At 40.7% G+C, this 13,725-nt stretch overlaps 1 protein-coding gene across 1 annotated transcript; it reads right to left on the reverse strand.

Annotated features, from left to right (window-relative positions):
• Positions 1–189: 189 nt before the first annotated feature.
• LOC125741678 (elastin-like) lies at positions 190–13,574 on the reverse strand. The gene is made up of 12 exons (XM_049012894.1): positions 13,550–13,574; positions 13,382–13,441; positions 13,192–13,257; positions 12,938–13,015; positions 12,541–12,729; positions 7,016–7,063; positions 6,698–6,754; positions 5,022–5,093; positions 4,873–4,944; positions 4,146–4,211; positions 1,132–1,185; positions 190–630 (listed from the first exon to the last, which is right to left on the reverse strand). Exons 1-12 carry the CDS (start codon positions 13,551–13,553, stop codon positions 626–628), a joined length of 771 nt encoding a protein of 256 aa, XP_048868851.1. The 5' UTR covers positions 13,554–13,574; the 3' UTR covers positions 190–625.
• Between the last annotated feature and the right edge of the window lie 151 nt (positions 13,575–13,725).

Below are 13,725 nucleotides of genomic sequence, written 5' to 3' on the forward strand. Positions count from 1 at the left end.
TGGATGGATGATTTCATTTGATAAGATACGATGCTGATAGCCAACTGTATACCCCTTTCTTGGTGAGAAGAGCAATAGAGTACTAGTAACCATCAACTGTAATAACATAGAAAAACTAAGAATAAATAGGTTTTCTGTTTATTTAATGGCTTCCAGAAGATTTACCATCCAAAATTCTCCATTACATTGAATTCCAAAGTAAGGGGAATGACATTCTAATCCCAAAAAGTCTTGCGAGTGCAGGTTCAGATCTGCCTCATTAATTAAGCACCTGATGAAATCTCATTCTGCAGCTCAGGTACTCATTTTATTACATGTACAACAAAAGACTGGGGGAGAGACGAAGCTCGACAATTTACAGCAGAAGAATCGGGAGTTTCTGTGCACCGGAAAGATATGAAGGGAGCCAGGTCCTTATGGAGCTGCAGTGGTGACGATAACGTGAAAGAGAAACACATACATCCCCAGTGATAGGCAGGAAGGGCAGAGAGGGATGGAATCAGTGGCAACACCAATGACACAAGCAGTTAAGAGAAAACAAAACCATCATATGCAACTTATTAAACAAACACACACACACATTGATAACAGAAGAACACAAAACTGCTTCCTGGGGCCAGCAGAATTAACCTAAAGAGGAAGGTAAAAGGAGAAAGGGATGAATATCATTTGGACAGATTAGCAATACAGTTTAAACCCTACGTAAAGACATCATCCAATGAAGAGCAAATGGGACTACTGACATCTCCTAGAAAGTTTACAGTATATGATTAAACTGACCTACTGACATCTATCAGAATTTTTATATGATTATATTATAAATTTGGGAGTTTTATGCCCCTCTATGTTGTCAGCTGGCTTTATTTCTTTTCATTGTCCTCTGTTTTGCTGTTTTTCTATTATTCTGTCTAAATGAAGCTATAAGGTGTAAAGCACCTTAAGGTAACTTCATTGTGAAAGGCGCTATGTAAAAATAAATTAACTTGAATGTGACTAAACTGAACTACTGACATCTACCAGAGATTTTAAATGACAAAACAGAATTACATACATATACCAGACACGGATTACATATGATTACACACTATAGTCACAAATTAGTCCAGTAAGTGGGTGGCTCAGTTTTCTTACCTTGGTATCCATTGCTGAAAAACCTATTCAATCCATATTTGTTTTCCTTTCCACCTAAACAAAGAAAAAGTATTTTTAAAAGTCAATTATTTTAATAATTTGTAATGGGTTTATATATTTCTGTAATAAACAGTTAATATTCAGCCAAATAAAAAGAAAGTGAGTAAAACAAATAATTAAAAATAAAATTTCCAGGATGGTATACTGTGAACCTAATTGATTTCTTTTGTTTCTACTTTAGAATCCAGCTAAGCAGAATGGTAAATGTGCAATTCATTAATCAAATGGAAAGAAAATTTTCAACCAACAATAACGACACAACAGATTTCAAATTTAATTGTAAATCTCCATGCACTTATGTGATCAATTTCTCTTGTACCTTCCTCAAAGAACCCAACCAAATTAGTTAAACAGGATCTACCTCTCCTAAACACATGTTGGCTATCCCTCAGAGTGTTATTTGCATCCAGGTAATCTATTATTTTCACTTGGATTATAGAGTCCATTATTTTTCCAGTTATGCTAGTTAACCAGATTGGCCTATAGTTTGCTGGATTACTTCTATCCCCTTTTTTGAATATGGATGTTATATTAGCACACTTCCAATCAGAAGGTACCACACCAGCAGATAACGATTTCTGGAATAGTAAAGTTAAAGGTTGGCTAATAATATTCCTCATCTCTTAAAACTATAGGTAAGATGCCATCAGGGCCCTGCGATTTATTTATTTTGAGCTTAACCATTCAAAACACTTGTATCATCTTTGGCCCACACAAAAATAATGAATGGGTTTATCTCTGACAACAGGCACAATTTTTTTGCCCGTGATCAATTTTGCAAAGTACATCTTGCAATCTTGTACCACAAAATCAGCAGCATTGGGGTTTGCTTGTTGAAAATTTTTTTTTAACTGTATCTACCTAACTCTTCTATTATTTTGATTTCTAATGTTCAGTATTTATTAATACCATTCCTGATATCTGAAGTTAAAAAATCTCACAGTAAATAAATCCATCAGTACTATTGGTATGCCGCATTGTCATTAGCAGAATTAGTAGAAACATACTGATGTTCTGATATTTTCTGAGGATTCAGATATTCCCAGGGTTCTGTTTGTCTTGAAAATGCTATTTTCTAACAGTTATGATTATGATTCTGTTAATAGTTTTAACATTCAGTCATGTGCCCTTGAAAGGGTCCTGGTGTTTTAAAGTGTTTTTGAATTAAATTCACACCTTTATTTCTTTGTCCTCCCTCAGCCACCCCATAATTTTCTTGCTTCAGCACCTGGTATACTTTACCTTCTCTTAATCACAGATTTTTTTGGCCCTATTTCCTACCCTGCAGGATTAAATCTGAATCAAAGAAGCTGTGTCAGATGAGGGGGGGGGGGTCTTGAATGTGCCACCAGGCACATTACTGTATGCTATCATTTGTATTTATACTTACAATCCTAAAGGTGCAATGTGTTGTGATTTGTTGGCATGCTGTGTTACAACTTTAAAACAATGCAAAATCTTGCTTATTCATTCGCAATGTCCTTGTAAAAATGCATTAAAATATCAATTATTTCATGAATTGTTTCTAAGAAGTTCTTACACGGGCTTTAACTCTAGGAGAGTCTAGCTTGTAAGTGTTTTGCTAGCAGTACAGTAAGCAAAATAAGCCAAAATACAAAAACACACAACAGAACTCAAGGCATCATGTAGGACTCTGAGAAATGGCTACTAACGAAAATTATTAAAGCTGATGAAAAAAAATGATTCTTAAAGCAAAACTGACTTTTTATTAAGTCATTCAACTGTGAATCTTTTACTAAATTTTGAGACATTCAAAAAAAAATTTATGTTGAAGGAGACTGCGGTTGGGCTGGGCTCCATTTATATTTAAGCCCTGCCTGGAGCCCCTTCCCCACCATGCTGGGGTGTCGTCTTATGCCTTCCTTACAGGTTACCTTTCTGTACTTTACCCCCTACATGAACATACAGCCACAGATGTTATGGGGGGCTTATTGGACAGCGCTTAGGCTGCGGAATTTCAAGCCGGCCAACCTGCACAGGCAGCGGGGGTTGCATTGGAGCAGCTGCAGCTGGGAGGGAGGGGCTGGCAGTGGTGAGGGGCAGCGTAGAGGCAGATGGGACCTCAGAACCTAGCAGAGAGGTTACTGAGGAGGATGAGTCAGCGCTGGGTGTTAGAGCAGCAGTGGGAGATGGGGGAATTCCAGGGGAAAAAGAGGGGTCTGTGGGGACTGGGGTGGGTAAGGGGACATCTGTAGATGTTAAGGGGTTGGAGGGTGCAGGGGATGATGGGAGTTAGTATTTTGAAGATGGATAGGAAAGAAGAATGAGACATGTGAGAAATTATTATGCCAGGAATATATGGAGGTGTCACAAATAAGGTTAGGAAGTCATACAGAAGGAGAAGAGAGAAATAAACACAATAAGGGAGGAATGGTACAATATGCAGTCATGCACAATGCGTGGATCAGGACAGTAAAAGGTTAAGAAACACATTTTAAAACAAATCTAGTAAAGAAGGGATGCATGAAGGCAACATGTAACAACAAAAGAGAATTAACTAAAGAACAGTAAAAGATGAAACGTAAATGCAAATTATTTAATTTTATACCGCATACCAAAATATTTCAATGTGGTTGGCTGGTTACATCATTCAGCTCATTCTGCCAGCTGGCACCAGACCATATTAATCTGAATAACTGCATGAATATATCTTTCCATCTGACATTTTGTTTTTTTCTCAGTGACTTTATGCTAATTGACATTTTTACATGTCATCTGCTTTCTTGTAGGTGTCTGTATGAAAGAGAAATTGCCAGGGGAATACTGTCTGTTGAATGCGTTTATAGATCTTGATGTGTGTGTATAGTAACATAAACATTGTTTTTGCCATCAAACTGCCATCACATGGGACTCGTGTATTCATGTGTATGACAAAGTGGAAGAATGTGGAAACACAAGCAGACTCCATTCAGAAGAACAGACATGGAACGTACCATATTTACCAGCAGACCTTCCATCTGCTTCCGATCCAAATGGCTGGGTTGTCAAACCGCTGTTTCCTGAGATAAAGTGAAAAAAATATAATTTAGAATGATTTGGGAAACAAATGCAGTCATAGGTGGACGCCTCTGTATTTGGGTGTGACTCTGCCAGGTGTCCATTATTACGTAAATAAATCTAGCTACAGTTAAGCTCTCATGTTTTCACTAGGTTTGGCAACAGGGCAGAGTAATCAGAAACGCTGTAATCAGAAAAGAGTAACACTGCAATCAGGACAAACTACTTATCCACACAGCCCTTGCTCTCCGTTAAAGGAGGGCTGCCACAAGAATCATACATACAATAGTATTATTCTATTGTACTTCTCTTAAAGTTGTTTCTGAAGAAGTGAACAGAAGGTTGCAGGTCCAGATCCTATAAGTGGCAGAGTGGCATCCCTGTTGGTTGCTTTAGCAAAGCCCTTAATCCCAGTTTCTCCAGGAACATTCACTGACCCTGCTTCCTTGATTGTACATCGCTCTGGATAAAAGTATCTGCTAAGTAAATAAATGCTAAATATTTCAAAGCAGATTTTGCATCGGGTGGTATGATAACCGTATAACTGCACTCCTTAAGACAGCCTGGCATTTCCTGCCTTACTGAGCCCTATAATCATCAGAAATCAAAGTAAGGCAAAGAAACGAAAACAGACACATCAGCAAGCAGACTGGTGCACTTTACCGTATTTTGCTGCAGATTTCACATCAGTCCCAAGCCCAAATGGCTGTAGGTAGTATGGCAGGCCAGCATTCCCTGTGAGAGGCGGGAGAGTGAGAAAAATGCCTCCTGGTGGCTTATAAGAGACTGAAAAAATGAAAGGCGAGGCTCACCGTATGTGCTCGGCAATTTCCCATCAGCCCCCAAACCGAGGGGCTGGCTACTGTATGGCAATCCAGTGTTACCTGTGAGATAGATAGATAGATAGATAGATAGATAGATAGATAGATAGATAGATAGATAGATAGATAGATAGATAGATAGATAGATGGATAGACAGACAGACAGACAGACAGATAGATAGATAGATAGATAGATAGATAGATAGATAGATAGATAGATAGATAGATAGATAGATAGATAGATAGATAGATAGATAGATAGATAGATAGATATGTGATTTACAGAGCCATACATAGATAGGTCGAATGCCATGCTCTTAGCGTGGGGAGGGTGGGGGTAAGGGTGGCCATGCCAACAGGTGTCCTTGCTGTGCCTGATGGCGGCAGCTGGTACAAATAGTAGAGGGGTGGTATATCTAAGGATATATATTATATTATAATGGTCATGGACAAACATTACAATAAGAGCTCACCATATTTTCCAGCTGTTTTTACATAAGATACAAGTGGTTGAGCTCCATACTGCAAACCACCATTTCCTGAATGAATACAACGCATTACACTGAGGGAGCAAGACACTGCAACCACAATGCAATTAAAATAAAAACACACACACATGCACACACACACACCCACATACATTAATTTCTATGGGAAAATCCCAACAATGGCAGCCTTAACCCCCTACTCAGATATAATTATAACCATAAGTAATCAAACAAAATATACAACTTTAAACATTTTTAGTTTTTTGATTGCAGTCACAGATTTTTTTCTATAAAATTGAGTTTCCTCTATATGGAATACTGTAACCTTTGGGAAAGTGAATAAGAAGGATAGAAAATGTAAGTAGCCAGAAAGTTGGAAATGGACCTTACATTAATATTTTTTCTGCAATGCATTGTTGGAAAAAAATCATGGTTACCTTGCCTTTGATTCTGCTGTTTTTTCCTGTGCCATAATTTGTTCCCTACCCGTCATTGAACTTGAACTTATACAAGAAGTAGTCATTTGCAGTCATCTATTTTATTGTATACCTGGAGGTTCGGTTTATCCGAACATCCATTATTATGTAAATAAATCTAGCTACAGTTAAGCTCTCATGTTTTCACTAGGTTTGGCAACAGGTACTTATCCACACAGCCCTTGCTCTCCGTTAAAGGAGGGCTGCCACAAGAATCATACATACAATAGTATTATTCTATTGTACGTCTCTTAAAGTTGTTTCTGAAGAAGTGAACAACAAAATTGGGTTTATTCTGATTTTCTTTCAATATTCTTCCATCAGCCAATTGGAGATAATACGGTAACATGAGACTCTTAGGCATCTATTTTATTCTGTCAATCAGTAATTCTATCTAGTTTAGCTGGCTTTGGCGCTGGACTGATGGTGGCCTTTTCCTAGTTTTCTTTTGGCCCAGCTCTGCCTTCCAGAGCAGGTGAGAAGTCACACACCTTGACATGGGAGAGTGCCTGCACATGTCTGCCTTCAAAGTGCCAAAACATTGCTACTGAGAGAAGTCTAAAGGTGGACATTGATAGAACAAGGAGATCAGCAAGGACAGAGAAGAGCTGCTAAGGGAAACTTCAGAGGATGTGAGGAGAAGTCAAAGGAGCAGGAACCCTCCTGGCCAGAAGTCAAGTAAAGAGGGACATGTGGTCCTTACCATCCAGGCCAGTGGGAATGATGGGGGCGCCATTGAAAAGGAGCTGGCTGCCACCCACTAAGAAAAGAAAAGAAATATAACGATGAAACAGTATTTCCTGCATACTGCATATTCTCTTCATCACCATAGTGTAAATCTATTCTTGATATTATCTTCATTTATATATTTATTTTTGAAAACAAAAATGTGAGCACTGTGCTTAGCCTCAAAAATGTATATCCATTACTTTATACAGATGTACTGCAAGAATGTAGGTTAAACTGAATTACAGAACCTGCAGAGCAAATGACAATAAGGATAATAAAATAAGGGCTTTACCATATTTGCCTGTTGTAGTTTCGGTTCCTAGTTCAGCACTGACTCCACCTGCAATGAAACATATATCATTTACCAGGTCTTCTACACAAAGAAAATCAGTCACAACATGTAAACATGAAATGCCTTTTCATTTGGTGTTTTATCTCCATGCAATTCATAATTTTGTCGAAAAGAGGATAGAGATTAGGACTGCAACAACTACATTTTCCTGGGTATGATATTAATTTGCATCTGGCCTTGCAAGCAGTCCTCCAACTTGCAGAGAAAAATTTGGGGGTTGGTGGCAGGAATTGGCACTCCAGTCACCATAAAAACCTCACACAGCTCCGACAAAGCAGACAGGACTCTTTTCTGCTATCCATGGAAGTAGCTGTACTGCAGCCACCCACAGGAAGGCAGATTGGCCAATGGTGTTCGATGTCACCCCTTTCAACAAGCATACCATGAGACTCGGGCACTCTCTGGATTATGTGACTGTTTGTCTCAGTGTATACTCCGACTGTGGTCCGAGTGATGTTTCGATGAAGGAGACATTTTATTCTGATCTTTGCTTGGTGGGTGACGGGTACCTATGTCCTGTCCTCTGGTCATGGATGACTTTCAGTGTGACTACTGGCACTGACAGGGCTGGCTATGAGGATTGTGTTGGTCCCCATAATGTAGGTCTGACCACTGTGGTGAAAGTGGCTCCATGTTACTTAACTATACAAAAGGTCTGGGGCTGTGGGTCACTGGTTGCTGGATCCTGATTCCAGCACCATGAGCCGCATTGTTGGACTTGGTACTCCAATACTGGTGGTGTGATGAAGAAGATAGATCACATCCTCATCGGCAGATGCTGGAGGCTCATACAGAACTGCAGGGTCTGTAAAAGTGCCCAATTTGTGAATTATGACCACAATCTTGTGGTTGCTAAGTAAATAGCTTAAGATTTAGCTTAGGTCCATAAGACTACCACCTACAGTACTAGGAGAATGATGTTGGACATGGTCAAATTCCAAGATCAAGATGTTCCTAATGAGTTTGCGCACAATTTATGTGAGGAATTTGCAGACTTGCAGAACTTTGAATTCTAATATGTTTTGGGAGACCTTCCATGACAAGACTGATGGCTGCTGAAGGTTGTGTTGGTGTTGCCGGTGATTGCAGAAAGAGATGTTTTATCTCGCAGGGTATAATTAAGAGAAGTCACAGTGCACAGCTTGAAGGCAACTCTGGTCTATAACGGTATTTGAGAAGTATGGCTGCGAGGGCCCTAAGCGCAGATAAGGAGACATTAGTTAGAAGAATCTGTGAGCAAGTGACATACCATCAATGGTCTAGTAACCCACATCCTGCTTACAGTGGAATCAAAGCATTATGCAAATCCAAATCTTTCTCTCAGAGAGTCGTAGTCAAGGAGGGTGATGGAACAGTCCTTACGGATGACACTGCAGTTGTGACCCGCTGGACTGGCTCCTTTGAGCAGCTGCTTAAAGTTGATTCTCCACCAAGGATGTTGGACATCTTTGAGTCCATAGTTCTAGAGACTGGTCCTCCAATTAGCTGTGAGCCACCCAATCTCACTGGTACTGCACAAGTGGTGAACCACTAGGGGTAGGAAAGGCCAGACTGGTGGTATCTGAATTTCTCCAGGCTGGTGATAAGACTGTCCTCCTGACATTTTGCTTCTATTTGGGAGACGGGTGTCATCCCAACTGATTAGAAAATCAAACTTCTTGTCCCTATCTTGAAAGGAAAGGATGATCGCCTGGATTGCGGCAACTACAGAGGGATATCACTGCTCTCAGTGCTGGGTAAGGTCCTTGCTAGGGTCATGATCACTTACTTGCCTTCCAGCAATTGGAGCCATCTGGTTTTATACCTAAGAAGTCTACCATCCTGGCACTGAGGGTTCTCATCGAACCCAAATGTGAATAAGTTTCTTTGCAGCCTTTCTTAATTTTCATAAAGCGTGTTGAACTCAGTTGATTGAGCTGCCCAGTGAGACATCCTGAGACTTTACAGGATTCTCACAAAGATGCTGAATGTCATAACCAGTCTGTACACTGGAACTGGAGGGGTTGTGCAGAGTGGAGACAGAACCTTTGCGTTCTTCCTAGTTGATTTTCTGGTTCGTCAAGGGTGTGGTCAATCGTGGGGTCCAGTCGTTATGGGGTATATGCTGGTGAATAAAGATCTTGATTTTTCCGACAATGTCCAAACTGGTCCAAACTGAGAGATGTGGACGCTATCCAGTGACCTGAGATGAAAACTGGACTCCTTTGGTATTGTGTCTCTTTGGAGAGAACTTGGGTACTGTTGGTTTGACTTTGTGTTGAACTAGTGGTTGCTCAGGAAGTTCTGAATGAGGCACATTATCTGTATTGTGTGGGAGCATCAGTTACGACACTGTGGCCATGTGGCGCGATTCTCTGAGGGTGATCTGGCTTGGAGGATCCTCATTGCTGAGGACAGCAGCTGAACCAGGCCAAGGGGGCACCCACCTGGCTCTAGTGGATGGATGGCCATTTCCGGAGGGTGGGACGGGACCGTGTGTGAGCTTGGGGTGGGGGGGGGGGGGGTTGCCATGGTAATTCATTGTGTCGTGTGTATGGCAACATGGATACCAGTGCATACTCCCCAACCTGAACCAAGTTGACCTGGTTACATTTTTGTGGCTTGCAGCATAAATTGCATATAATGACATCAACACATTTCAACGTTAACATTGGTGTGCTAAGCCCAGTTCATACTTCACTCTTCTGCATTCCGTTATGGTCTATGAACAACTGTGTGGACTGACTCTTGTGTACATACCGCCAGACCAGCAGAGGCAGATTTATTGTAACAAACAGTTTTAAAGTTACTAGGCTTAGGTAGTATTACAATAAAACAACACCACAGTATTTGGAAATCTTGGCAACAAAATTAGTGATCCCCCCTCCCCCCATGGTAAATTTTATTGCCAAGATCCATAAGCTGGAATAGCATTGCTTTTGAAGACCTTGAGAAGACCTTCAAAATACTGTTTGCCGCAGCATGAAGTACAATCATTATCAAGCTACTGTAAATGTGGCAGAGACAGCAGATCTTTGTTTATGTGCCACTTTGTCACTTTAAGACAGGGGTGTCAACTGAAGACCCGCAGGACACATCCGGCCCGTGCAAAAAAACTTATGTTTATCAGAACTGGCCTATGCACCTAACACATTAGTAATCTGTATAAATTTGGCACATACTTTTGTTTAATAAATGTGTGGGCCTTTAACAGTGTCACTGTCTATGTTCAGCTGGCTGGCGTGAGATTTTCAATGTGAGAGAAGTCTACACACTCATTTTCATGTTTGTAAGAGTATGTAGGGTTAGCAGACTTTTTGATGAGCTAATTTTAGGTTTATAGTGGAATAATATAGATTTCACATAACATTTATTGCGAGAAAGAGTCTGAAAGCCTGAATGTCACACCAGATGCGTGGGAGTTGGCAACCCTGCTTTAAACTGCAAAAAGTATCGTCACACCACTGATGTCTTTTCACCTTGCTTATCCATGATATCTCCTCTCCCAGAAGATGTTGTGGCTGTTCAGCAGTCCCTTTCTTCACCTCCACTTCAGTGCTTATCGCTTCCAGGAGTTACCAAAAGTCACATGTGCCCTGCTCTGCTGACTGAATTTAATCAGCATAAGGATTTGCTGAATTTATACAGAGTACTAACTTTTGGGCATCACAATACACCTCTCAATAATATTTTAGGAATGCTAAAATATTTATGTCACTCATGTGCTTTTTTAGTTTTAATCTGATCACTCATTTGTTTGTTTAAAGTAAAGCTTGATCTGTTCTGAATCCTAAGATGTCTTCGGAGTAGAGTTCATATTTCTGTATGAATAATTCATCATAATACATCTGACTAAAGATAGTCAATTTAAGACATCCATCCATCCATCCATCCATTTTCCAAACCACTTATCCTACTGGGTCGCGGGGAGTCCGGAGCCTATCCTGTAAGCTATGGGCATGAGGCAGGGAACAACCCAGGATGGGGGGCCAGCCCATCGCAGAGCACATTCACACACCAGTCACGCACACATGCACACCTACGGGCAATTTCGCAACTCCAATTAGCCTCAGCATGTTTTTGGACCGTGGGGGGAAACCGGAGGAAACCCCACGATGACATGGGGAGAACATGCAAACTCCACACACATGTGACCCAGGCGGAGACTCGAAGCCGGGTCCCAGGTGTGAGGCAACAGTGCTAACCACTGCACCACCATGCCGCCCCTCATGTACAAATAATAATAGCAATTATCATCCATACTTTACTGATCCAATGTGCTCTTCATAGAATAAGCTGTCTAAGAAAGTCAGCCACCTGTTGGGGCGCCCAGGGAGTTGGGGGTTAAGGGCCTTGCTCAAGGACCCACAGATGTGCTGAGACTGGGTATAGCCCAAAGAGTCTCTTTCAAACCCCTATACAATCCCATACCCCTAAACCTGTACATCACTTGTCATTTTTAGCTGCATGTTAAAAACATGCATTGCTGAAATATTATAGAAAAGGTTTTACCTTGTACTGCTGTTATGTATTTACTGTTGTACATTAGTAACTCTTGTTTACCTAGCAAATTGCAGTAATATTATCATCAACAAACATGAATGCTGCGTCATTGGAATTTATGATTATTCCCTTCAACTGAAGGAATGTTTTATATGCAGTCAGCCCTCCTGCATTTGCGCTTGGTGATTTGCGAATTCACAAATCCGTGAAAATTTCATTCTGTGTTTTATTAAATATTTTTAATGTGTGCATGCATTTTTGTTCTCTCTCTTTTTTTCATGGTAAGTGCACAGATAGTATTTTTACAACTTATTATTTCTGTACGTCTTTACGTAATTTTAAATCGAATGAATACCTGTATCCTGTACGTACAGTACATGTTTCCTTTACGTATTTTATTGAATTGTACCTTGGTTATGACTTCTGTCATCTGTCAATAAGTTTACAGTCCCATTCATTTACCCATTTTACCTTACTGCTGGTAAGGGTTTTTTAGTGTTTAAACTACAGAAATAGACACATATTACCATTTTTTGTGACACATCCATCAATCCTTCTCAGTTGTGATGGGTTCTGGAACCTAACCTCGCGAATGTCCGAGGCCTGACTGTATATCTTTATGGTATACAGTTTCTATGTCCGATGTCATACAGAATGTTTTTATTATAAAACTTTTTTTTCAGTTATTGATTGATCAATGTCCCCCGGTTAAGGGGCTGGGGGAGTAGTTCAGACAGTTCATAAAACTTAGTTAAGTTAAGGCAAAGCAATTGAATTGGTGGTGAATATTAGGTTAGAAAATATGGCACTTCCAGTATAAACCACACCCACTTCCAGCCTTCTGTCTGACACAGACACAGAAAATTACTTGGCTCAGCAACTGTACCATCTATCCACCTTCTAACTGCCTATCCTGGTCAGGTTCATAGGAACCTTTATTCTCCCATTATACCACCTCAGCTGGAGACTCTCCTCTCTCTTACCGTATTCAGCCAGTCCTGGGTCGGCTCCAATCCCCGCTGGCTGGATGGGTTGCCCTGCATAGGGTAGCTGCCCTGCCCCGTAAGCACCCGCCTTGCCCTCAGGTCCCAACCCAGCCGAAACCACTGGCTGACCCCCGTAGGGTAACTGGGCAGGAGTTTCAGCTGCAGCAGCGCTGTTAGCAGTGCCCTCTGGAGGTACAGACACAACACTGCATGAGGGAACAGGGCCTAGAGACAAGGCCGAATCCTTGGTAAGCAAAAATGAGTGAAAGACTAAGACATGCAAAGATATGAGTGATATTCAAAAGTCTGGTAAGCCTAATGATTTCAGAACATTAATTTCCTATTCCTTGTCTTTCTTTTGTTCTCTGTCTTGCAGTTTCTGGTCCTCCCTCACCATAACTGGTGGACTTGCCCTCTCCTCCAAGAAGGCTAGCTCCGAGACTCTGGCCATCGTAGACACTAGTCCCCAGACCTACGTGACACCAGAAACCACAAATCATACACTACATACTTTTCACACATAATGCCCACGTTTATTTATGTTATCGAGGCTTGCACCTGGCACAATATAAGCCACACGTCACAAAAGCCATTCGCAGACAGTGCAGAAGAGAAAACATTATATGATTTATAATTAGACTGAATTACCTGCTCCCTTGTCTGCTTTGGCCCCCAGGACACTGAGGTCAACTGGCAGACTAGGATAGCCTGTCCCTGCAGCATTTACAGCACAAAATTACTATCGTGCACTGAAATTGTAATTATTACCATCATTACTATGTATTGTAATTACTTTTCAGAATTCAGTCTGGAACAACACATTGTATTATTCAGTTACCTGCTCCTTTTCCAGCTTTAGCCCCTAGTGCAGCAAGGTCAGTGGGCACACTAGGATAGCCTGGAAAAATATTACACTTTGGAATCAGAATTATCAATAAACTTGGGAGCACAAGTCAAAAGATATTTGATTGATTAATTTAATAAGTAATGACAATGAAATACTTACTCATACCATGGCTGACACCATCACCATAGCCTGTGAGCAAGAGAAAGTGATCATTTTAATCTGAGATAAGGAGGAAACGGGTATTCCATACCTAAATCAGCCTTAAAATCATTAAACAGCACAAACTTCCTGTCCTTATATTAAATATTAGTGTATTATATGTCTATTTGATTATT

This window comes from Brienomyrus brachyistius, chromosome 5, assembly GCF_023856365.1.
Source record: "Brienomyrus brachyistius isolate T26 chromosome 5, BBRACH_0.4, whole genome shotgun sequence".
In the NCBI taxonomy this organism is placed as follows: Eukaryota; Metazoa; Chordata; class Actinopteri; order Osteoglossiformes; family Mormyridae; genus Brienomyrus; species Brienomyrus brachyistius.

Bases quoted from the DNA above. Each gene is read 5' to 3' on its own strand.
- LOC125741678 (XM_049012894.1), bottom strand. The intron at 7,064-12,540 runs GTAAGAGAGAGG...GTTTCATTGCAG, and splicing joins CCCAGGACTGGCTGAATACG to GTGGAGTCAGTGCTGAACTA. The intron at 4,212-4,872 runs GTAAAGTGCACC...ACTTTATCTCAG, and splicing joins GAAATCTGCAGCAAAATACG to GAAACAGCGGTTTGACAACC.